The 24664-nt window shown below is 47.9% G+C and overlaps 1 protein-coding gene across 3 annotated transcripts in view; it reads right to left on the bottom strand.

Annotated features, from left to right (window-relative positions):
- LOC119963786 (disintegrin and metalloproteinase domain-containing protein 12-like) overlaps positions 1–24664 on the bottom strand; it is a 467225-nt gene that overhangs the window by 52282 nt on the left and 390279 nt on the right. For all 3 annotated transcript variants that reach the window (XM_038793073.1, XM_038793071.1, XM_038793074.1), the window contains 2 exons: positions 9806–9883; positions 665–773 (listed from right to left, as the gene is read on the bottom strand). In XM_038793073.1, coding sequence (XP_038649001.1) covers positions 665–773; positions 9806–9883 — 187 coding nt within the window. The remainder of the gene's footprint in view (positions 1–664; positions 774–9805; positions 9884–24664) is intronic.

Below are 24664 nucleotides of genomic sequence, written 5' to 3' on the forward strand. Positions count from 1 at the left end.
CTCGCTCCGGGACCTGGCTCCCTCAGGTGCCGATCCCATGCCCACACCCCTTCCTGTGCCAACCCCAGCGCCCCCCTATTCGTCCCCATCAGGTCCATCCCTCATCCCCCTGCCCACCCTGGAGGACATGGAAGATTTCGGCTTGCTCTCGGAGTCATCCCGCCAGCAGCCAGCACCAACACCGCCAGCACCTGCACCATCGGGGCCATCACCGCCTGTGCCGACGTCACCACCACAGCTACGCCGATCACAGCGGAACGTCCGACCACCGATTCGGCTCAACCTGTAACCTGCTAACCGGATGGACTCTTGATTTTCCTTGTTGGACCCTCTTGTAAATAGCATCCTTTGTATTAGAGTTACATGTCACCCCCGCCGGACTCATTTTTTACAGGGGGTGAATGTGGTGAGATAACCACTGTAGTTATGTGTACTGCAGTAGGGGGATGTATGCCTGTACCTGTAATACAGGTTCCTCCGGTCAGCCCCTGCCGGCTAGCTCCGCCCACAGGGAGCTTGTGTATAAATATGTATGAGAGCTGCTCAGACCCTCAGTCTACAGTTGCGGATGGAGGGACAACATCGTACAGCAATAAAGCCTCTATTGTACTAGTCTCTCGGCTTTGAGTATAATTGTTAGCGCCACAATAACTGAAATGCTTACCTTTATTAATTTGAGGTCCGCTGTCAATACTGCCACCTGTCCCTTTGGTATTGCAAAGCGGAGGAGCCCAGCCGTCGTCACAGTGACAATTGTCCTTATTGTTACAAACCTGAAACAGTGAAAGAATTCAGAAAGTCACAAATTGTACAATGGGGTCCAGCAGAAAACCATCTGGACGTCAGTGTTGTTTCTGTGATTGTCAGAGGACAATCGGCAGATCTCAGGAGACCAGTGCAGCAGGCAGGAGTCCGCAGTCAAACCACCTTCTCCAATATGAGTGAGAGGCACGCTATTCATTGTTGACGATGCACTCTGTTCTGTGATCACTGCGTCACTCTCTCGTGAACAGAGGAAAGCACAGTGGAATAGTCAGAGTACAGAGTTTTTAAAAATACATTTAGAGACTGTGGTGGTATGACTAGTGTGTTTACGGTACCTCAGAGCAGTGCTGCCATTGGTGCAGAAGACTCGCTGCCTATTGGCTCAGGCAGGTCATGTGCCTCTCTGCCAATTGGCTGAGGCTAGTCATGTGACTGCTCACCGATTGGCCGAGAGGCCGGTAGCCCCGCCTACGAGGTGGGGTATAAGAACCCGTATCAGCTGGCAGTCGGCCTTTCTCTGTAAGTCGAATGCCGGCCACACATCTAGTATATTAAAGCCTAATATTTGGAACTTCTTCACGACTCGAATCCAAATGATGGTGCATCAGAGACCCAATTAATTTTTTCCAATTAAGGGGCAATTTAGCGTGGCCAATCCTCCTAGCTTGCACATTTTTGGGTTGTGGGGGTGAGACCCACGCAAACACGGGGAGAATGTGCAAACTCCACACGGACAGTGACCCAGAGCTGGGATCGAACCTGGGACCTCGGCGCCGTGAGGCAGCAGGGCTAACCACTGCGTCACCGTGCTGCCCCAGAGTAAGGATTTCTGGGCAGAATTTCTACCTACAATATTTACAATGGATCATGAGAGTTTAAAACTGCAATTATTTAACATCTTTGTCCAATCGTTTAGTGCTAAGCGAGTTAGTATTTAGAAAAATGAGAATGAACTGAATCATCCAGACTGAGATGTGGCAGAGTGAGAGTTGTGTCAGGATTGCAGTATGTGAGGGATTGTGGAATGCCGGACTGTCAGATGTCCCTGTCTCAAATTTCCCTGCCTCAGAGTCAGAGATGGAAGGTGAAATTCCCTGCCTCAGAGTCAGAGATGGAAGGTGAAATTCCCTGCCTCAGAGTCAGAGATGGAAGGTGAAATTCCCTGCCTCAGAGTCAGAGATGGAAGGTGAAATTCCCTGCCTCAGAGTCAGAGATGGAAGGTGAAATTCCCTGCCTCAGAGTCAGAGATGGAAGGTGAAATTCCCTGCCTCAGAGTCAGAGATGGAAGGTGAAATTCCCTGCCTCAGAGTCAGAGATGGAAGGTGAAATTCCCTGCCTCAGAGTCAGAGATGGAAGGTGAAATTCCCTGCCTCAGAGTCAGAGATGGAAGGTGAAATTCCCTGCCTCAGAGTCAGAGATGGAAGGTGAAATTCCCTGCCTCAGAGTCAGAGATGGAAGGTGAAATTCCCTGCCTCAGAGTCAGAGATGGAAGGTGAAATTCCCTGCCTCAGAGTCAGAGATGGAAGGTGAAATTCCCTGCCTCAGAGTCAGAGATGGAAGGTGAAATTCCCTGCCTCAGAGTCAGAGATGGAAGGTGAAATTCTCTGCCTCAGAGTCAGAGATGGAAGGTGAAATTCCCTGCCTCAGAGTCAGAGATGGAAGGTGAAATTCCCTGCCTCAGTAACAGAGATGGAAGGTGAAATTCCCTGCCTCAGAGTCAGAGATGGAAGGTGAAATTCCCTGCCTCAGAGTCAGAGATGGAAGGTGAAATTCCCTGCCTCAGTAACAGAGATGGAAGGTGAAATTCCCTGCCTCAGAGTCAGAGATGGAAAGTGAAATTCCCTGCCTCGTGACGGCGCAAACGTGAATCGTGCTGAGGCGGAGAATCGTGCGTCTGGCCAGAATCAAGGTCCACGCCCGCCGTCGATTTGGACGCCATGCTCTGGTCCCTCGCAACAAAAGGTTTACGCCCTGTGCCGGCATGCAAAACTGGCATATGCATGCATTTAAATATGATTAGCGCATTTGACTCAGTATGCTCCAGGCCTCCACGATGCTCCGCCTCTCCGGCAGATGTTACCTGGGCGTGATTTACGGCAGGTAATTACAAGGGCTGGTTTAGCACACTGGGCTAAATCGCTGGCTTTTAAAGCAGACCAAGGCAGGCCAGCAGCATGGTTCAATTCCCGTACCAGCCTCCCTGAACAGATGCCGGAATGTGGCGACTAGGGGCTTTTCACAGTAACTTCATTGAAGCCTACTCGTGACAATAAGCGATTTTCATTCTTTTTTTCTTTCAGCCACGATTTGGTGCCATGGCTCCTGAGGGGGAGAGAGGAGGTGAGAAAAGTTTGAAAAAATATTAAAAATTGTACCCCTTGCTGGAGGTATGGCTTCCAGAACCAGGGGAGGGGAGTAGCGTGGAGCAACTTGCTGACCCCTCCATGTATTCGGGGTGTCCCCCTTGGGATTAGAGTGGCATGCCTCACGCTGACATTGCTGCAGTATTTGTGCACTTGTCGGTTCCCGGATTCTTCGATGCATTCTCGCATGTGAGGGTTTGGCTTTTGGTCTTGGCTAATGACGCATGTCCGGAGACCCTAGACCAACTATTATAACTATTATAACCACACCCATCAGCGATCAAGAGCGTCACTGAGCGCTGCTTCCAATACCTAGGCCGCTTGGGCTGGGCGCTCCAATATAGACCCAGGAGGGTCTCGAACATCATGCTGGCCTGCATCCTCCTGCACAACATCACCATGCAGAGAGGGGACATATGCTGAACCAGGAAGAAGAACACCAGGCCTCATCTGATGAGAAGGATGAGAAAGATAGCTGGGAAGAACCTGGCATGGAGCCCTAGCTGGCACAGCAGGCCACCCAACATGTGCTGCATGGCCATCGCACATGAGACAACCTCGTCACCTCCAGATTTGCCACTAAGTGGCCTGGCCCCCGACAGCTCTGTCACCCTGTCCCACGTCCCCTTACTCTCCCCATGTCCTCCCCAACATCCCCTTCCCCATACCAACTCACATACTCCCCTGTCATCTTCCCTTCACTCCATCCCACCATCCCAGCTCCCCCCCCCCCCCCCCCCTCCATCGAGGGTCCTACCAGCATCATGGGGCATCACAGTAGCAGATTGGTTAGCACAGTTGTGTTACAGTGCCAGGGACCCGGGTTCGATTCCTGGCTGGGTCACTGTCTGTGTGGAGTCTGCACGTTCTCCCCGTGTCTGCGTGGGTTTCCTCCGGGTGCTCCGGTTTCCTCCCACAGTCCAAAGATGTGCAGGTTAGGTGGATTTGCCATGCTAAATTGCCCCTAGTGTCCAAAAAGATTGGGTGGGGTTACTGGAATAGGGTAGAGGTGAGGGCTTAGGTCGGATGCTCGTTCCAAGAGCCAGTGCAGACTCGATGGGCCAAATGGCCTCCTTCTGCCCTGTAAATTATCTGATTTTTATTTTGCATTTAGAGTACCCAATTATTTTTTCCAATTAAGGGGCAATTTAGCGTGGCCAATCCACCTAACCTGCACATCTTTTGGGTTGTCGGGGTGAAATCCACGCAAACACAGGGAGAATGTGCCAACTCCACACGAAAGTGACCCAGGGCCGGGATTTGTACCCGGGTCCTCAGCGCCGTAGGCAGCAATGCTAACCATTGTGCCACCGTGCCGCTCATAAATTCTCTGATTCTATGATCACTACAGGGTGTTGGCCTGGGCGGGCAGTATCGGGGGTCTTGTCCATGCGACGGAGAAAGATGACGACTGGCTGTGAGATGAGCTCTGGTGCTCCTCATCGTTTGTCCACGTTTGACTCCTGCCTTTAGAATCACTTTCCAATGTCCATCCAGGTGATCCCTGCATATATGTTGTCCACTCCATCTCACGCGCCCATATATTCATTGGGGTGGTGTGGGTGGGGTGTGGTTATGGAGACGGTGAGCGGTGATGGGTCACTCATTGGATAAGCAGTCCTACAAGGCGGCCTCACACATCTGCCCGTTCCATGCCTCCTCTGAGGGTGACCGTGAAGTGGAACATTCAATTTTCCCGGGGACACTGCCATCCACCAACACCCACACCACCCTTCAGACAGAGGATTGAGGCAGGTCAGAATGTTGGTGAAAAGGTGTTTAATGGTGACTATACCTGGCTCGCTCGGTAAACCTTTTTTGAGCTGGCATAGTGATTTGCACTGCTGCTTCACGACTCCAGGGTCCCAGGTTCTAATCCCGGCTTGGGTCACTGTATATGCGGAGTCTGCACGTTCCCCCCGTATCTGCGTGGGTTTCCTCCGGGTGCTCTGGTTTTCTCCCATAAGTCCTGAAAGACATGCTGTTAGGTGAATTGGGCATTCTGAATTCTCCCTCTGTGTACCCGAACAGGCGCCGGAATGTGGCGACTAGGGGATTGTCACAGTAACTTCATTGCAGAGTTAATGTAAGCCTACTTGTGACAATAAAGATTATTATTATTCTGCCTGATGGAAGGGTCTGGAAGAAGTCAATGTCTGGGTGGGAGGGGTCTCTGATAATGCTGCCTGCCTTCCTGAAGCAGCGGGAGGTGTATACAGAATCAATGTGGGGGTGGCAAGCTTGTGTGATGGGTTGGGCTGAGTTCACCACACTCTGCAGTTTCTTGCGATCTTGGACCGAGCAGTTGCCATACCAGGCTGTGATGCAGCTGGATAGGATGCTCTCTATCGCACATCTGTAGAAGTTTGTGAGAGTCGATGCAGACATGCCAAATTTCTTTAGCTTCCGTAGGAAGTAGAGACGTTGCTGGGCTTTCTTGACTGTTGCATCAACGTGAGTGGACCAGGACAGACTGTTGGTGATTGTGATCCCCAGGAACTTAAAGCTATCGACCATCTCCACTTCGGAGCCATTGATACAGACGGGAGTGTGTGTCGTGCTATGCTTCATAGAATTTACAGTGCAGAAAGATCCCATTTGGCCTATCGAGTCTGCACCTGGCCTTAGAAAGAGCACCATACTTAAGCTGACATCTCCACCCCATCCCGGTAACCCAGTAACTCTGCCTAGCCTTTTTGGACACGAAGGGCAATACATCCTGGCCAATCCACATAACCTGCACATCTTTGGGCTGTGGGAGGAAACCGGAGGAACCAGAGGAAACCCACGCAGACACAGAGAGAACGTGCCAACTCCTCACAGTGACCCAACCGGGAATCAAACCTGGGACCCTGGAGCTGTGAAGCAACTGTGCTAACCAGTATGCTACGCTTCCTGAAGTCAATGATCAGTTTCTTGGTTGTTTTCGGTACACCAAGCAACAAAGTGATTTATCTCCCTCCTGTAGTCTGATTCGTCGTTATTTGAGATACGACCCACCACAGTCGTATCAACCGCAAACTTACAGATTGAATTGGAGTTGAATCTTGCCAACAGTTGTGTGTGTGCAGGGAGTACAGGAGAGGACTGAGCACTCATCCTTGTGGGGCCCCGGTGTTGAGGACTATTGTAGAGGAGGTGCTGTTGCCGATCCTGACAGATTGCGGTCTGTTGGTGAGGAAGTCGAGGATCCAGCTGCACAGGGAGATGCCACGTCCAAGATTGCAGAGTTTGGTTATTAGTCTTGTCGGGATAATGGTGTTGAAGGCGGAGCTGCAGTCTCAGAACAGCAGTCTGATGTAGTTGTCCTTGTTGTCGAGATGTGTTCGAGTGTTGATTGTAGGACCAGAGAGACAGCATCTGCTGTGTATAGGTTCCGGCGATTGGCGAACTGCAATGGATCGAGACCGTCTTGGAGGCTGGCATTGATCCGTCTCATGACTACCCATTCGAAGCATTTCATGTTAACAGATGTCAGGGCCACCAGTCGGTAGTCGTTAAGGCACGCTACCTTGTTCTTCTTTGGAACCTGTTTTATAATGGTCTTCTTGAAGGAGGTGGAGACTTCGGAGCGGAGAAGTGAGGTGTTGAAGATATCTACGAATACACTCGCCAGCTGGTCTGTGCAGGAACTGAGTGCTCGCCCAGGGGCCCATCACTTACTGCAGATTCACTTGTGGTGCACATGTTACAAATGACAGAGGTATAAAAGAGGGATGAGGTCATGGAAGCAGAATATAGGGAGTGAGGAAGAAAGTTGAGAAGTCGGAAGTCAAAGGTAGAGATCTCAGGATTACTACCAGGGCTACGTGCTAGTCAGAGTAGGAATAGCAGGATATATCGGATAAATACGTGACTGAAGAGATAGCGCGATGGAGAGGTTTCAGATTCCTGGGGGATTGAGACCGATTCTGGGAGAGGTGGAACCTGTACAAACTGGACAGGTGAGACATGGGCAGGACCTGGTGCTGCGAAGCAATAGTGGTAACCACTCTGCTACCGTGGTATTAGCAAACACGGTGTAGAATCTGTATGGGCTGAGTTAAGGAACACCATGGGGCAAAAACATTTGTAGGGATTGTATACAGACGACCAAACTGCAGCGGTATGAAAAGAAAAATGAAATGAAAATCGCTTATTGTCACGAGTAGGCTTCAATGAAGTTACTGTGAAAAGCCCCTAGTCGCCACATTCCGGCGCCTGTCTGGGGAGGCTAGGAATAGCAGTAGACAGGAAATCCGAGATACATGTGCTAAAGAAACATCTGTGATTATGGGTGACTAATCTGCATATAAATTGGGTGAGTTAAATTAGTCACAGTACAATAGAGGAGGAATTTCTGGAGTGTATACGGAATGGTTTTCTCCACCAGTATGTTGAGGAACGAAGACGGGAACAGACCATCTTAGACTGGATGTTGTGCAATGAGAAAGGATTAGTTGGTAACCAAGGTGTGAGAAAACCCTTGGGAATGAGTGACCACAATATGATAGAATTCTTAATCAAGGTGAATAGTGAGGTAGTTGATTATGGGCCACCTGTTTGTCTCTGGCTGCTGTTGAGTAAAGAGTCAAGAGTTTTGCTCATTTTCCCAAACACCTTTATGTTCCCTTGAACACACTCAGCACCAAACTCTATCACCACATCACATGCCCCCAAGTCCAGCTGTAGCCTCTTTACATATCAGTGCCAATTATTGGATCAATGAGACATCTAATTGGAATGTTTCTTAACACATTCCTTAACACAAGCTCCTCAGAAGACAAACATGGGACACAACTGACAGAGTACCCTTCATTATCCAGTACTTTCCCGGAGGGGAGAAACCCTTCATTATCCAGTACTTTCCCGGAGGGGAGAAACCCTTCATTATCCAGTACTTTCCCGGAGGGGAGAAACCCTTCATTATCCAGTACTTTCCCGGAGGGGAGAAACCCTTCATTATCCAGTACTTTCCCGGAGGGGAGAAACCCTTCATTATCCAGTACTTTCCCGGAGGGGAGAAACCCTTCATTATCCAGTACTTTCCCGGAGGGGAGAAACCCTTCATTATCCAGTACTTTCCCGGAGGGGAGAAACCCTTCATTATCCAGTACTTTCCCGGAGGGGAGAAACCCTTCATTATCCAGTACTTTCCCGGAGGGGAGAAACCCTTTATTATCCAGTACTTTCCCGGAGGGGAGAAACCCTTCATGATCCAGTACTTTCCCGGAGGGGAGAAACCCTTCATTATCCAGTACTTTCCCGGAGGGGAGAAACTCTTCATTATCCAGTACTTTCCCGGAGCGGAGAAACTGCAACATCTTCTTCGTAGCCTTCAACAAGTCATCGAAGCATACGAACATCTTGCCAAGGTCATCCCCACACCCCCACTTCTTGCCTTCAAACAACCGCATAACCTCAAACAAATTATTGTTTGCAGCAAACTACCCAGCCTTCAGAACAGCGATCATGGCTCCACGTGGAGTCCTGCCATGGCAATCTCTGTAAGAAGTCTGACAACACCAGGTTAAAGTCCAACAGGTTTGTTTCGAATCACTAGCTTTCAGAGCACTGCTCCTCCGAAAGCTCGTGTTTGAAACAAACCTGTTGGACTTTAACCTGATGTTGTAAGACTTCTTTCTGTGCCCACCCCAGTCCAAGCTGGCATCTGCACATCATGGTAATCTCTGCAAGATGTGCCAGATCTTCAACATGGACACCACCATTACACATGAGAACACCACCCACCAGGTATGAGGTACATACTCGTGCGACTCGGCCAATGTTGTCTATATCACACGCTGCAGGAAAGGATGTCCCGAAGCGTGGTCCATTGGCGAGACCATGCAGACGCTGCGACAACGGATGAACAGACATTGCGCGACAATCGCCAGGCCGGAATGTTCCCTTCCAGTCACGGAACACTTCAGCAGTCAAGGGCATTCAGCCTCTGATCTCCGGGTAAGTGTTCTCCAAGGCAGCCTTCAGGACACGCAACAACGCAGAATCGCCGAGCAGAAGCTTATAGCCAAGTTCCGCACACATGAGTACGGCCTCAACCAGGACCTTGGATTCATGTCGCATTACATTCACCCCCCACCATCTGGCCTGGGCTTGCGAAATCCTACCAACTGTCCTGGCTTGAGACAATTCACAGATCTTTAACCTGTGATTATCCCTCTCTCCAGTTGCTCTGTTTGGACGTGTAAAGACTTAATTACCTGCAAAGACTCGCATTCAAAGTATCGTCTTGCATCTTTGACTTTGTCTATATATATATATGTTTCTGGAACCCATCTCTGGAATTCACCTGAGGAAGGAGCAGTGCTCTGAAAGCTAGTGATTCGAAACAAACCTGTTGGACTTTAAACTGGTGTTGTAAGACTTCTTACTGTGCTCCTCCCAGTCCAACGCCGGCATCTCCACACTAATGGACTCCAGCATTTTCTCTGTGGCAGATTTGCTGATCTACCTTGCCTCCCAATTAAAGAACATCTTGATTTTACAATTCTTATTCTCGTTTTCACATCTGTTCTCTTTTCGCCTTGAAAGACCTAAAGCGCTCGTGTAAAGTGCCGTGAGATGTTTGTTACACGAACATGAATATAAATACAACTTGTTGTTGATGTCAGTGTCCCACTCCAGCACCAATATATCTATCTGCCCCGCTACAAAAAGAGTGAGTGTCGCCATACCCCATTTCCATTGCAGCGTTTGTGACATTCTTCTGTTCTGAATGTGGTCACGTCCACACACTTCGTATCAGAGCAGGCCTGTGAAATAGAACACAAAACATAATTACTAACAGTGTCAATGTTACAAATTGGAAAGAATATAAAGAATATTAAAGAATCACAAGAAGATTGATTTTATTTTTAGAACATAGAACATAGAACATAGAACGATACAGCGCAGTACAGGCCCTTCGGCCCTCGATGTTGCACCGACATGGAAAAAAAAACTAAAGGCCATCTAACCTACACTATGCCCTTATCATCCATATGCTTATCCAATAAACTTTTAAATGCCCTCAATGTTGGCGAGTTCACTACTGTTGCAGGTAGGGCATTCCATGGCCTCACCACTCTTTGCGTAAAAAACCCACCTCTGACCTCTGTCCTATATCTATTACCCCTCAATTTAAGGCTATGTCCCCTCGTGCTAGCCACCCCCATCCGCGGGAGAAGGCTCTCGCTGTCCACCCTATCTAACCCTCTGATCATTTTGTATGCCTCTATTAAGTCACCTCTTAACCTTCTTCTCTCTAACGAAAACAACCTCAAGTCCATCAGCCTTTCCTCATAAGATTTTCCCTCCATTCCAGGCAACATCCTGGTAAATCTCCTCTGCACCCGTTCCAAAGCTTCCACGTCCTTCCTATAATGAGGCGACCAGAACTGTACGCAGTACTCCAAATGCGGCCGTACTAGAGTTTTGTACAACTGCAACATGACCTCATGGCTCCGGAACTCAATCCCTCTACCAATAAAGGCCAACACACCATAGGCCTTCTTCACAACCCTATCAACCTGGATGGCAACTTTCAGGGATCTATGTACATGGACACCGAGATCCCTCTGCTCATCCACACTACCAAGAATTTTACCATTAGCCAAATATTCCGCATTCCTGTTATTCTTTCCAAAGTGAATCACCTCACACTTCTCCACATTAAACTCCATTTGCCACCTCTCAGCCCAGCTCTGCAGCTTATCTATGTCCCTCTGTAACCTGCAACATCCTTCCGCACTGTCTACAACTCCACCGACTTTAGTGTCGTCTGCAAATTTACTCACCCATCCTTCTGCGCCCTCCTCTAGGTCATTTATAAAAATGACAAACAGCAACGGCCCCAGAACAGATCCTTGTGGTACGCCACTCGTAACTGAACTCCATTCTGAACATTTCCCATCAACTACCACTCTCTGTCTTCTTTCAACTAGCCAATTTCTGATCCACATCTCTAAATCACCCTCAATCCCCAGCCTCCGTATTTTCTGCAATAGCCGACCGTGGGGAACCTTATCAAACGCTTTACTGAAATCCATATACACCACATCAACTGCTCTACCCTCGTCTACCTGTTCAGTCACCTTCTCAAAGAACTCGATAAGGTTTGTGAGGCATGACCTACACTTCACAAAACCATGCTGACTATCCCTAATCATATTATACCTATCTAGATGATTATAAATCGTATCTTTTATAATCCTCTCCAAGACCTTACCCACCACAGACGTTAGGCTCACCGGCCTATAGTTACCGGGGTTATCTCTACTCCCCTTCTTGAACAAAGGGACCACATTTGCTATCCTCCAGTCCTCTGGCACTATTCCTGTAGCCAATGATGACCTAAAAATCAAAGCCAAAGGCTCAGCAATCTCTTCCCTGGCTTCCCAGAGAATCCTAGGATAAATCCCATCCGGCCCCGGGGACTTATCTATTTTCACCTTGTCCAGAATTGCCAACACTTCTTCCCTACGCACCTCAATGCCATCTATTCTAATAGCCTGGGTCTCAGCATTCTCCTCCACAATATTATCTTTTTCTTGAGTGAATACTGACGAAAAGTATTCATTTAGTATCTCGCTTATCTCCTCAGCCTCCACACACAACTTCCCACCACTGTCCTTGACTGGCCCTACTCTTACCCTCGTCATTCTTTTATTCCTGACATACCTATAGAAAGCTTTTGGGTTTTCCTTGATCCTACCTGCCAAAGACTTCTCATGTCCCCTCCTTGCTCGTCTCAGCTCTCTCTTTAGATCCTTCCTCGCTTCCTTGTAACTATCAAGCGCCCCAACTGAAACTTCATGCCTCATCTTCACATAGGCCTCCTTCTTCCTCTTAACAAGAGATTCCACTTCTTTGGTAAACCACGGTTCCCTCGCTCGACCCCTTCCTCCCTGCCTGACTGGTACGTACTTATCAAGAACATGCAATAGCTGTTCCTTGAACAAGCTCCACATATCCAGTGTGCCCAACCCTTGCAGCCTACTTCTCCAACCAACACATCCTAAGTCATGTCTAATGGCATCATAATTGCCCTTCCCCCAGCTATAACTCTTGCCCTGCGGGGTATACTTATCCCTTTCCATCACTAACGTAAAGGTCACCGAATTGTGGTCACTGTTTCCAAAGTGCTCACCTACCTCCAGATCTAACACCTGGCCTGGTTCATTACCCAAAACCAAATCCAATGTGGCCTCGCCTCTTGTTGGCCTGTCAACATATTGTGTCAGGAAACCCTCCTGCACACATTGTACAAAGAACGACCCATCTAATGTACTCGAACTATATCTTTTCCAGTCAATATTTGGAAAGTTAAAGTCTCCCATAACAACTACCCTGTTACTTTCGCTCTTTTCCAGAATCATCTTCGCCATCCTTTCCTCTACATCCCTAGAACTATTAGGTGGCCTATAGAAAACTCCCAACAGGGTGACCTCTCCTTTCCTGTTTCTAACCTCAGCCCATACTACCTCAGGAGAAGAGTCCCCATCTAGCATCCTTTCCGCCACCGTAATACTATCCTTGACTAGCAGCGCCACACCTCCCCCTCTTTTGCCCCCTTCTCTGAGCTTACTAAAACACCTAAACCCCGGAACCTGCAACAACCATTCCTGTCCCTGCTCTATCCATGTCTCTGAAATGGCCACAACGTCGAAGTCCCAGGTACCAACCCATGCTGCCAGTTCCCCTACCTTATTTCGTATACTCCTGGCATTGAAGTAGACACACTTCAAACCACCTACCTGAACACTGGCACCCTCCTGCGAAGTCAAATCTGTGCTCCTGACCTCTATACTCTCAATCTCCTGTACCCTAAAACTACAATCCAGGTTCCCATGCCCCTGCTGAATTAGTTTAAACCCCCTCAAAGAGCACTAACAAATCTCCCCCCCAGGATATTGGTGCCCCTCAGGTTCAGATGTAGACCATCCTGTCTATAGAGGTCCCACCTTCCCCAGAAAGAGCCCCAGTTATCCAGAAATCTGAATCCCTCCCGCCTGCACCATCCCTGTAGCCACGTGTTTAATTGCTCTCTCTCCCTATTCCTCATCTCACTATCACGTGGCACGGGCAACAACCCAGAGATAACAACTCTGTTTGTTCTCGCTCTGAGCTTCCATCCTAGCTCCCTAAAGGCCTGCCTGACATCCTTGTCCCCTTTCCTACCTATGTCGTTAGTGCCAATGTGGACTACGACTTGGGGCTGCTACCCCTCCCCCTTAAGGACCCGGAAAACATGATCCGAGACATCACGTACCCTTGCACCTGGGAGGCAACATACCAAACGTGAGTCTCTCTCGCTCCCACAAAATCTCCTATCTGTGCCCCTGACTATTGAGTCCCCAATTACTAATATTCTACTCCTTTGCCCCCTTCCCTTCTGAGCAACGGGACAGACTCCGTGCCAGAGGCCCGTACCCCATGGCTTACCCCTGGTAAGTCGTCCCCCCCACAAGTATCCAAAACGGTATACTTGTTACTCAGGGGAACGACCGCAGGGGGTCCCTGCACTGACTGCTTCTTCCCAGTCCCTCTTACAGTTACCCATCTATCTCCAGTCTTTGGTGTAATTACTTCCCTGAAGCTCCTATCTATGACCCCCTCTGCCTCCCGAATGATCCGAAGTTCATCCAGCTCAAGCTCCAGGTCCCTAACATGGTTTTTGAGGAGCTGGAGTTGGGTGCACTTCCCACAGATGAAATCAGCAGGGACACTGACGGCGTCCCTCACCGCAAACATTCTACAGGAGGAGCACTGTACTGCCTTCCCTGACATCACCTCTAGATTTTAAAAAAAACAAGAAAAAGAAAAAGAAAGGAAGAGCTTACCTGATATTACCTCAAACCCTGCTCCCGCTGAAAGTTAAGCAAATTTAAAGGCACTCACTCACCTTCACGACAGGCCCCTGCTCCCGCTTCCCAACCACCATGGGGTGGGGGGGGGGGTGGTTAGAGGAGGAGGTAGGGTGGCAAACACTCACAAAGTGTTTCGGGTTTAACTGTCACTTGCCCTTTCACAAACCACCTTCAACTTAGGCTGACCGCACTGCACGTATGCAAATTCACCCAGAACAGCTGATCAGTAGCTTTGCTCTGCTGCCCTCTGCTGGATGCTTGCTTTCACTCAAACTCCTTGGGTCTCCTTCGCCGGTTCACCTTCAACTTAGGCTGACCGCACTGCACGTATGCAAATTCCCCCAGAACAGCTGATCAGTAGCTTTGCTCTGCTGCCCTCTGCTGGATGCTTGCTTTCACTCAAACTCCTTGGGTTTCCTTCGCCGGTTCACCTTCAACTTAGGCTGACCGCACTGCACGTATGCAAATTCCCCCAGAACAGCTGATCAGTAGCATTGCTCTGCTGCCCTCTGCTGGATGCTTGCTTTCACTCAAACTCCTTGGGTCTCCTTCGCCGGTTCACCTTAAACTTAGGCTGACCGCACTGCACGTATGCAAATTCCCCCAGAACAGCTGATCAGTAGCTTTGCTCTGCTGCCCTCTGCTGGATGCTTGCTTTCACTCAAACTCCTTGGGTCTCCTTCGCCGGTTCACCTTCAACTGAGGCTGAACGCACTGCACGTATGCAAATTCCCCCAGAACAGCTGATCAGTAGCTTTGCTCTGCTGCCCTCTGCTGGATGCTTGCTTTCACTCAAACTCCTTGGGTCTCCTTCGCCGGTTCACCTTCAACTTAGGCTGACCGCACTGCACGTATGCAAATTCCCCCAGAACAGCTGATCAGTAGCTTTGCTCTGCTGCCCTCTGCTGGATGCTTGCTTTCACTCAAACTCCTTGGGTCTCCTTCGCCGGTTCACCTTCAACTTAGGCTGACCGCACTGCACGTATGCAGTGTATTTTAAATGTATTTTATTACAAACATGTATCAAAACAGGTGACAGCAAATAAACAGCCCAGGAAACATACTTCCCATCAATCAACAATGCAGTCTGTACAACTTTTCCCCCTTTTTCACCCCCCCCCCCACCTCCGCGACTAACAGCTCCTCAAACACGGTCACAAACATCCCCCACCTATCTCAAACCACGCTGCAGAGCCCCTTAACTCATACTTTATCTTCTCCAATCGCAGGAAGTCGTACAGGTCACCAACTAAGCCACTACCCCCAGTGGTGATGCCGACCGCCACTCCAGTAAAATTTGTCGCCGTGCAATCAGAGAGGCGAAGGCCACGACATCGGCCTTCCTCCTCTCCATGAGCTCCGGCTTCTCTGAAACCCCAAATATTGCCACCAAAGGGTCGGGGTCCACATCCTCCGGGCTTCACCTCCTGCCCAAAGAGAAAATGCTGGAAAATCTCAGCAGGTCTGGCAGCATCTGTAGGGAGAGAAAAGAGGGTGATCTGGACTCGAAACGTTAGCTCTTTTCACTCCCTACAGATGCTGCCAGACCTGTTGAGATTTTCCAGCATTTTCTCTTTGGTTTCAGATTCCACCATCCGCAGTAATTTGCTTTTAACATTCCTGTCCAGAATCTTTCCAATTTTTCGCAACCCCAAAACATGTGCGCGTGATTCGCTGGCCCTCGCCCACACCTCTCGCACTCATCTGTTACCCCCTGAAAGAACGCACTCATTCTCGTCCGAGTCATATGCACCCTGTGCACCACATGGAACTGTATCAGGCTCACCCTTGCACAAGAGGAGGTCCCGTTTACCCTTCGCAGTGCCTCACTCCATACTCCCCAATTGATCTCCATTCCCAACTCCGCTTCCCATTTCTCCTTGATCGTCACCACCCATTCGACTCACTGCTCCCCCAGCCACTTATATATATCCCCAATTCTTCCCTCCCATTCCACATCCGGAAGCAGCAGTCGCTCCAGCAGGGTGTATCCCGGCAATCGAGGGAACCCCCTCCAGCTCTACCTTAGCTCCTCCAGACTGGCAAACCCTTCCTCCAAATACAGATTCCTCACCTTGACCAGCCCCACTTCCCTCCACCTCCTGTACACACTATCCATCCGACCCCAGCTCAAACCCATGATTCTCACACCAACATCCCTTCCACCCTAAAATGCCACCTCAGCTGATTCCATGATAGTGATATTTAAGAGACGTCTGGACAAATACATGACTAGGATGGGAATAGAGGTATATGGACCGAGAAGTGTAGAAGGTTTTGGGTTAGACGAGCAGCATGGTTGATGCATGCTTTGAGGGTCTGTTCTTTGTTCTTTGTAGTTTCTTCTGAATACACAATGTAAATACATAAACATAGACATCGAGTGAAGCATATGGAGTATAACACTACTCAGTAGAAAAGATGTGGAGAGAGATTAGTTCAGTCCAGAAGAGGGTCATTCAGGAGTCTGGTAACAGCGGGGAAGAAGCTGTTTTTGAATCTGTCAGTGCGTGTTCTCAGACTTCTGTATCTCCTGTCCGATGGAAGAGGTTGGAATGTTACTTATAATGAGTAAATGTCATCTCAGGTAATTCATATCTGAACATGTAAAATCTGTTATTTTAATTCTATGTACTTAAATGCCAATATAGAATTGGAATTAATTACTTTATGTCAGTGAGGAGATGGTGTTAAATCTAGAGAGAGTCGATGCAGTTGCAACAGAATTAAAACAACGGATTGGAAAAACTTTAGTAGTTATGTGGGGTTATGGAATTGAAGTCAAAACCTTAGAAGAGGAATAAAATACAGAACATGTGCAGGTCAATCAAGCTATTATGAACTGAAAAAGAATGGTCCAAAACAATGATGAGATAATGGAGGAGTTTCCCTGACAGTTTGTTAAGGTGCCATCACATTTATTGAAGTTAAAGAGAAAATGCTGGAAAATCTCAGCAAGTCTGGCAGCATCTGTAGGGAGAGAAAAGAGCTACCGTTTCGAGTCCAGATGACCCTTTGTTTTCAGCATTTTCCAGCATTTTCTCTTTCCTTTCAGATTCCAGCATCCGCAGTAATTTGCTTTTATCCATTTATTGAAGTTACTTTTTGCCTGGACTGAATGGTGCCAATGCGTATGCTAATCGGACACCAGAGAAGTTTGAGCGATGACTATTAAGAATCGAGGATTAAAATGACAGCTGTGAGGTTCAATAAACAAACAAAACATGTAAAAGTCTAGGAACAAATAGCATGTTTGTTTTCTGAAAGGAGAGACTAAATATTGTGCAGAAATAGTAGTTGGATTCAGGTCCCAAGTACAGAGGTGAGACAAAGTTATTAAAGAGATCCTGGATGGGATTCTCATCCCATCGCACCCGTTTGTCTGGGTGTGAGTGGCCCTGCCACCTGCTGGCGAAACGGAGGATCACACCGAGAGAGAATCAAGCCCCAATTTTGGATGGGGACTGGGCGAGTGTTGAAGCCCGATCAATATGACCATCTTTAGCCTGAAGCCCAAATTCCAGCCAGGACAGATCCCAACATCACATTTCTCCCAGAAAACCTGCAATGGATTTAACAACAATAAAATAACACCCATCGGACATGCAGTGGTGTTATCCAGCAAGCTAGGCACACCAGGAAAGAAATTTCAACCATAAAATAAACTAGCTGGTGCGATGATATTTGGAATTGGGATACAAATGTAAAATAGGCACATGGATAAGAATGGGTTTGCATATTATGTTCATCGTGATGATTTGATTTTGATATCTGATAGTGAGAATGTTAAAATGAAACTGCAATTGTGACATGGCTTGGACTTCAATGCTAACTCGGAAAGTAGGTGGGCAGAGATCCAATTCGCTAACGCTCAGTGGATCAAAGGGAAAACTGTAGCCGGATGGGTATCTGTAAAAAACAAGCTAAATTTGTATTGGACTCAGGATCGTGGAAGAGGCAAGGCTGCAGGGGGCTGCAGTGAGGAACAGGAGGAGGAACAAGAGCTGATTGGACTGTAGTTGCAATGCTGTGGAGAGAAAGTGATTAAACACAGACCCCTATGTGCATGCTCGGAGAGAATTACAACCCTGAGAGAGTCACAACTCTTTGTTTTTATAAATTTAGAGTACCCAATTATTTTTTTCCAATTAAGGGGCAATTTAACATGGCCAATCCAACTAACCCGCACATCTTTGGGTTGTGGGAGTGAAACCCATGCAGATATGGAGAGAATGTGCAAACTCCACACGGACAGTGACCCAGGGCTGGGATTCGAACCTGGGTCCTCAGCGCCATAGTCCCAGTGCTAACCACTGTGCCACATGCCGCCCAGAGTTACAACTCTTTTAGCATTAGCGACTCAAGAACATTGATTAATTAGTGCTGTCCTGTGTGTATGTGACTGGAAGCATGAGCTAGATCTGTACAAAAAGAGAGACAAAGAAAGAGGTGACAATCGGCAGCAATAACCATTGTAAGGAGTAACACCCAGGGTCTGGAACCCAGAGACACCACTGGGGTCCACCAGCAGGGAAGCTGATCACCTCGCCTCTTATTGGGTGGTCATTAGGTCCAAGATGTACCCTCCAGTGCAATCACATCCATCTGATAGTGTTGTGACCAGAACTTCACACAGTGCTGTAGATCTGGTCTAATGAGTGCTTTCTACAGCTCCAACATGACCATCCTTGCTCATATAATCCGTGCCTTGGCGAATAAAAGTAAGTATCTGACATGTCTTCTTAACCACCTTATCTACCTGTCTTGTTGCCTGAAGGGATCCTTGGACATGCACCTCGAGATCCTGTTATATTGCCATGATTGGTTTCTTGATAGCTAGATTCTTGCTGAACTAACTCTATAGCTTCAGCAGTTACCTTGGTACCATGTTATATTACCATAGTTGGTAATATGTTGCATTCTTTGTCCTTTCTTCCAGACTGTCCCGATTTAGTGTTGACAAAGAATATACCAATCAAAAGATTCAAACAAACCTAAATTATTATTACACTACTAATTAAATGAAGGTTGAACACTCTACTGAGCTACAGATAATAATTAAATGATATTGAATCTGTCTTACAGTACTCAATATTATATCTAGTCAATAACTACACTGTGATCTAACCTTGTGCTATCTCTATCAGACTGAGGCTGTTTAGCACGGGGCTAAATCGCTGGCTTTGCAAGCAGGCCAGCAGCACGGTTCGATTCCCGTAACAGCCTCCCCAAACAGGCGCCGGAATGTGGCGACTAGGGGCTTTTCACAGTAACTTCATTTGAAGCCTACTCATGACAATAAGCGATTTTCATTTTCATTTCATCTACTCTAAGGCTTCTTCTCATGCTTTCCTCATGCTTCTCCTTATGGTATTCCCAGAATTCCCTGAGAGGCTATCTGTACTCATTGGAGTTTAGAAGAATGAGGGGGAACTTATTGAAACTTACAGGATATTGTGAGGCCTGGATAGAGTAGACGTGGAGGATGTTTCCACTTATAGGAAAAACTAGAACCAGAGGACACAGCCTCAGACTGAAGGGACGATCCTTTGAAACAGAGATGAGGAGGAATTTCTTCAGCCAGAGGGTGGTGAATCTGTGGAACTCTTTGCCACAGAAGGCTGTGGAGGCCAGATCACTGAGTGTCTTTAAGATAGAGATAGATAGGTTCCTGATCAATAAGGGGATTAGAGGTTATGGGGAGAAGGCAGGAGAATGGGATGATTGAATGGCGGAGCAGACTCGATGGGCCAAGTGGCCTAATTCTGCTCCTATGTCTTATGGTCTTAAATACAGAGAATTAGTCACACTCTCTACTGTTTGATTTACAGAGATGTAATTATTAACCCTTCACTAACATGACTACATACATATCATTACAGAACCCTCTGTACTTCTAAGCATCCAACCGTTCATTGAATATTCCCTTGCCTTGTTAATTCTCCCGACCTGCATCATCTCATACTTTTCAGCGTTAAAGTCTATTTCCCACTGTTCTGCTCATCTGACCAGTCCATCTATAGCATCCTGTAATCTGAGGCTTTGCTCATCACAATTTACCACACCACCAATTTTCATGCCATCAGCAAACCTACTGATCAAACCCCCCCCCCCCCCCCCCCCCCCCCCACATTCACTTCTGGATCATTAATGTACACTATAAACAGCAAGAGACCCAGCACCAATCCTGTGGTATACCACTGAACACAGGATTCCAGTCCCAAAAACAACCTAACAACCTTCACACAGCACCTTCTGCAGCCAGCTACCGAGCCAATCTTGGGTTCAAATTGACCAATTGCCCTGGATCCCATGGGCTCTTAGCTTCTTGATGATTCCCATGTGGAACCTTGTCAAAAACCTTTCTGAAATCCATGTAGACTACATCAACTGCACTTCCTTTGTCGACCAACTAGTCACATTCTCGAAAAATTCAATCAAATCTGTTCGACCTGATGTCCCCTGACAAAGCCATGCTGACTCTCCTTGACTAACCCTTGCCTCTCCAATTGGAGATTAATTCTGTCCCTCAGAATATATGTTTGTGTCATGAATCAGTCAGGAACGATGTGATTTGACTTCAAACTCTTTACATATTATTCAGGTTCATATGAGCATAAGAAGTGTGAACAGGAACAGGCCACACAGCTCCGCAAGCTGTCTGCACTATTCACAAATAATCACCTGCCACACTGTGACTTTCTGTACTGAGCCCATAAAGCCCGATTCCCCAAGGGCAGGGTTTTCAAATTGCAGGTCACAACACACGGATGGGTCACAGGTGAGTGTTGGGAAGGTCGTGGAGCGATCCGGCTGCGCTGTTTGCCAGATTGTCTCGATAGCGGGAGAAGTTCCAACATGTGTGTCAGCTTTTACACTGAGAATGGTGGCTGCTGCCATCTTTTAACATGAAACTAAATTAGGCTGTGCGGAGTTTTCTGCCCAGAAGCGGCAGTAGAGAGAGGTTGCAAATGAGAGGTGAAGTTTCAGATTTTGAAAGAGAAGTGGTGGGTGAAAAATTCCTTTTGAGGTTGAGACCCCAGAGTCAGTTATTAACTTACAGATGACTCAAATTAAAAGACTATGGTGCTGGAGCTGACCTGTGACAGCACATTAAAAACACACCAAAAGACCATGAGGCTATCAGTATTCTGGAGGAGCATCACCCAGGATTATCTCGTGCTGAGTAAAATATACCTTTTGTTGCTATTGCCCTTCCCGATGACCAACATGTTGGATTTTCTGTTTTCATAAAGGAACTGGCTGAAGTCCGCACCTGATTTACGCATTGCCCGCTCCAACTTTGAACCTGATTCAAGTGAGTTTGTGAGGATTAAGCAGACTCCCCTTTCACACTAAAGGTAAGAAATGTGGTACTTGTCGTGAAGGTCGGCCAGCGTGGGTCACAACGTTCGGCCAGAATGGGTTGCATGGTCAGCCGGGGAGTATCATGAAAGGAAGTGGCATGGGTCCCGATGATCAGCAGGTTGGTAAAAGTGGGTCCAGGGAAAAAACGTTTGAAAATCACTGCTCCAGGGTACAAAAATCGATTGACCTCAGCCTTCAAAATACTGCATGACTGAGCAGGCACTGCCTTCTGGGTAACGAATTCTAAAAATTCATAATCATCTGAATGGAGAAATCTTTCTTCATCTCAGTCTTAAACTGTCGAACCCTTATCAGATGCATGTGGAGCGCGTTTCTCCAGCCTCGTTACACTCGTGCTTGAGCGTAGAGAGGCTGGTGAATATCAGGAGAGGCTGACAATGAAATTGTACCAGGTGCCAGTTTGCATTGTAACCGGCCCGCTTCAGTATCGTGAAATCGGGATCTCGCCGTAGCATGATGAGAAACCAATTATCATCACTTAAGCTCATTTCCATACAATTCATGGGAGTCACCCTTATCCAACGGCCTCCTATGATTCAGCGAGGATTAATGGGAAGCCAGAGGATTGGGAAGCCTTTAAAAGCAAGCAGAGGACAATCAAAAAAGCAATAAAGGGGAAGAAGATGAAGTATGAGTACAAGCTAGCTAGCAATATAAAGAAAGATAAGAAGAGATTTTTCCAACATATAAAAGATAAGCGAGAGGCAAAAATAGACATTAGACCACTGGAAAATGTGGCTGGAGAAGTAATAATAGGAAACAAAGAAATGGCGGATGAACTGAATAGTTACTTTCCATCAGTCTTCACGGTGGAAGACACCAGTGGGATGCCAGAGCTCCAGGAGAACCAGGGGGCAGAGGTGAGTGCAGTGGCCATTACTAAGGAGAAGGTTCTGGGGAAACTGAAAGGTCTGAAGGTGGATAAGTCACCTGGACCGGATGGACTACACCCCAGGGCCCTAAAAGAGATAGCTGAGGAAGTTGTGGAGGCATGAATGATGATCTTTCAGGAATCACTGGAGGCAGGAAGGGTCCCAGAGGACTGGAAAGTGGCTGATGGGCAGCACGGTAGCATGGCGGTTAGCATAAATGCTTCACAACTCCAGGGTCCCAGGTTCGATTCCCGGCTGGGTCACTGTCTGTGCGGAGTCTGCACGTCCTCCCCGTGTGTGCGTGGGTTTCCTCCGGGTGCTCCGGTTTCCTCCCACAGTCCAAAGATGTGCGGGTTAGGTGGATTGGCCATGCTAAATTGCCCGTAGTGTCCTAAAAAAAAGTAAGGTTAAGGGGGGGGGTTGTTGGGTTACGGGTATAGGGTGGCTACGTGGGTTTGAGTAGGGTGATCATGGCTCGGCACAACATCGAGGGCCGAAGGGCCTGTTCTGTGCTGTACTGTTCTATGTTCTAACACCACTGTTTAAGAAAGGTGGAGGCAAAAGACGGCAAATTAAAGCATGGCATTGTCAAGGGGAGGTTGTGTCTGACAAATCTGTTAGAGTTCTTTGAGGAGGTAACAAGGACGTTAGACAAAGGAGAACCAATGGACGTGATCTATTTAGACTTCCAGAAAACCTTTGACAACGTGCTGCATACAAAACCGTTAAATAAGTTATAAGCCCATGGTGTTCAGGGTAAGATCCTGGCACGGATAGAGGATTGGCTGACTGGCAGAAGGCAGAGAGTGGGGATAAAGGGGTCTTTTTCAGGATGGCAGCCGGTGACTAGTGGTGTGCCTCAGGGGTCTGTGCTGGGACCACAACTTTTCACAATATACATTAATGATCTGGAAGAAGGTACTGAAGCCACTGTTGCTAAGTTTGAAGGTGATACAAAGATCTGTAGAGGGACAGGTAGTATTGAGGAAGCAAGGGGGCTGCAGAAGGACTTGGACAAGCTAGGAGAGTGGGCAATGAAGTGGCAAATTAAATACAATGTGGAAAAGTGTGAGGTTATGCACTTTGGAAGGAGGAATTTAGGCATAGACTATTTTCTAAATGAGGAAACGCTTAGGAAATCAGAAGCACAAAGGGACTTGGGAGTCCTTGTTCATGATTCTCTTAAGGTTAATGTGCAGGTTCAGTTGGCAGTTAGGAAGGCAAATGCAATGTTAGCATTCATGTCGAGAGGGCTAGAATACAAGTCAAGGGATGTACTTCTGAGGCTGTATCAGGCTCTGGTCAGACCCCATTTGGAGTATTGTGAGCAGTTTTGGGCCCCATATCTAAGGAAGGATGTACTGGCCTTGGAAAGGGTCCAGAGGAGGTTCACAAGAATGATCCCTGGAATGAAGAATTTGTTGTAAGAGGAACGGTTGAGGACTCTGGGTCTGTACTCAATGGAGTTTAGAAGGATGAGGGGGGATCTTATTGAAACTTACAGGATACTGCGAGGCCTGGATAGAGTGGACGTGGAGAAGATGTTTCCACTTGTAGGAAAAACTAGAACCAGAGGACACAGCCTCAGACTAAAGGGACGATCCTTTGAAACAGAGATGGGGAGGAATTTCTTCAGCCAGAGGGTCGTGAATCTGTGGAACTCTTTGCCGCAGAAGGCTGTGGAAGCCAATTCACTGAGTGTCTTTAAGACAGAGATAGATAGGTTCTTGATCAATAAGGGGATCAGGGGTTGTGGGGAGGAGGCAGGAGATTGAGGAAGAGAAAATATCAGCCATGATTGAATGGGGCAGCAGACCGATGGGCCGAGTGGCCTAATTCTGCTCCTATGTCTTATGGTCTTATGGTCTGAATAAAGATTATTAATTTTTTCAAAAATAATCTTTAGTGTCACAAGTAGGCTTACATTAACACTGCAATGAAGTTACTGTGAAAATCCCCTAGTCGCCACATTCCGGCGCCTGTTCGGGTCACAGAGGGAGAATTCAGAATGTCCAATTCACCCTAACAGCACGTGCGCGATTCTCCACTCTCGCACCGGTTCGGAGAATAGCGAAGCCACGCCGATTTTTACGGCGATGCCGGTCCGACGCGCTTCCGCTATTCTCCAAACCCCACATAGTCTCCATATCGGCATTCCCGCAGAAATCCTCGACAGCCCCCCCGACACGACTAAAAGGCTGACTTTTCGGCCCCCCGCTATTCTACGGCCCGGATAGTCCGAAGTCCCGACGTCATGACACCAGGTTTTGACGGCGGCGATCACACCTGCTTTTAAAGTTCGTCAGCCAGGAGCGAGGAGGTGAGTGCCCCGCTGGAGTCTGGGCAGACCGGGAGAGGCATCCCCGAAAACGCAGCGAACCGTGGGAGGGGGGTGGGGAGTGGGAGGGGGGGGGGGGGGGGGGGA

The sequence above is a fragment of the Scyliorhinus canicula genome, chromosome 3, assembly GCF_902713615.1.
Source record: "Scyliorhinus canicula chromosome 3, sScyCan1.1, whole genome shotgun sequence".
Classification (NCBI taxonomy): Eukaryota; Metazoa; Chordata; class Chondrichthyes; order Carcharhiniformes; family Scyliorhinidae; genus Scyliorhinus; species Scyliorhinus canicula.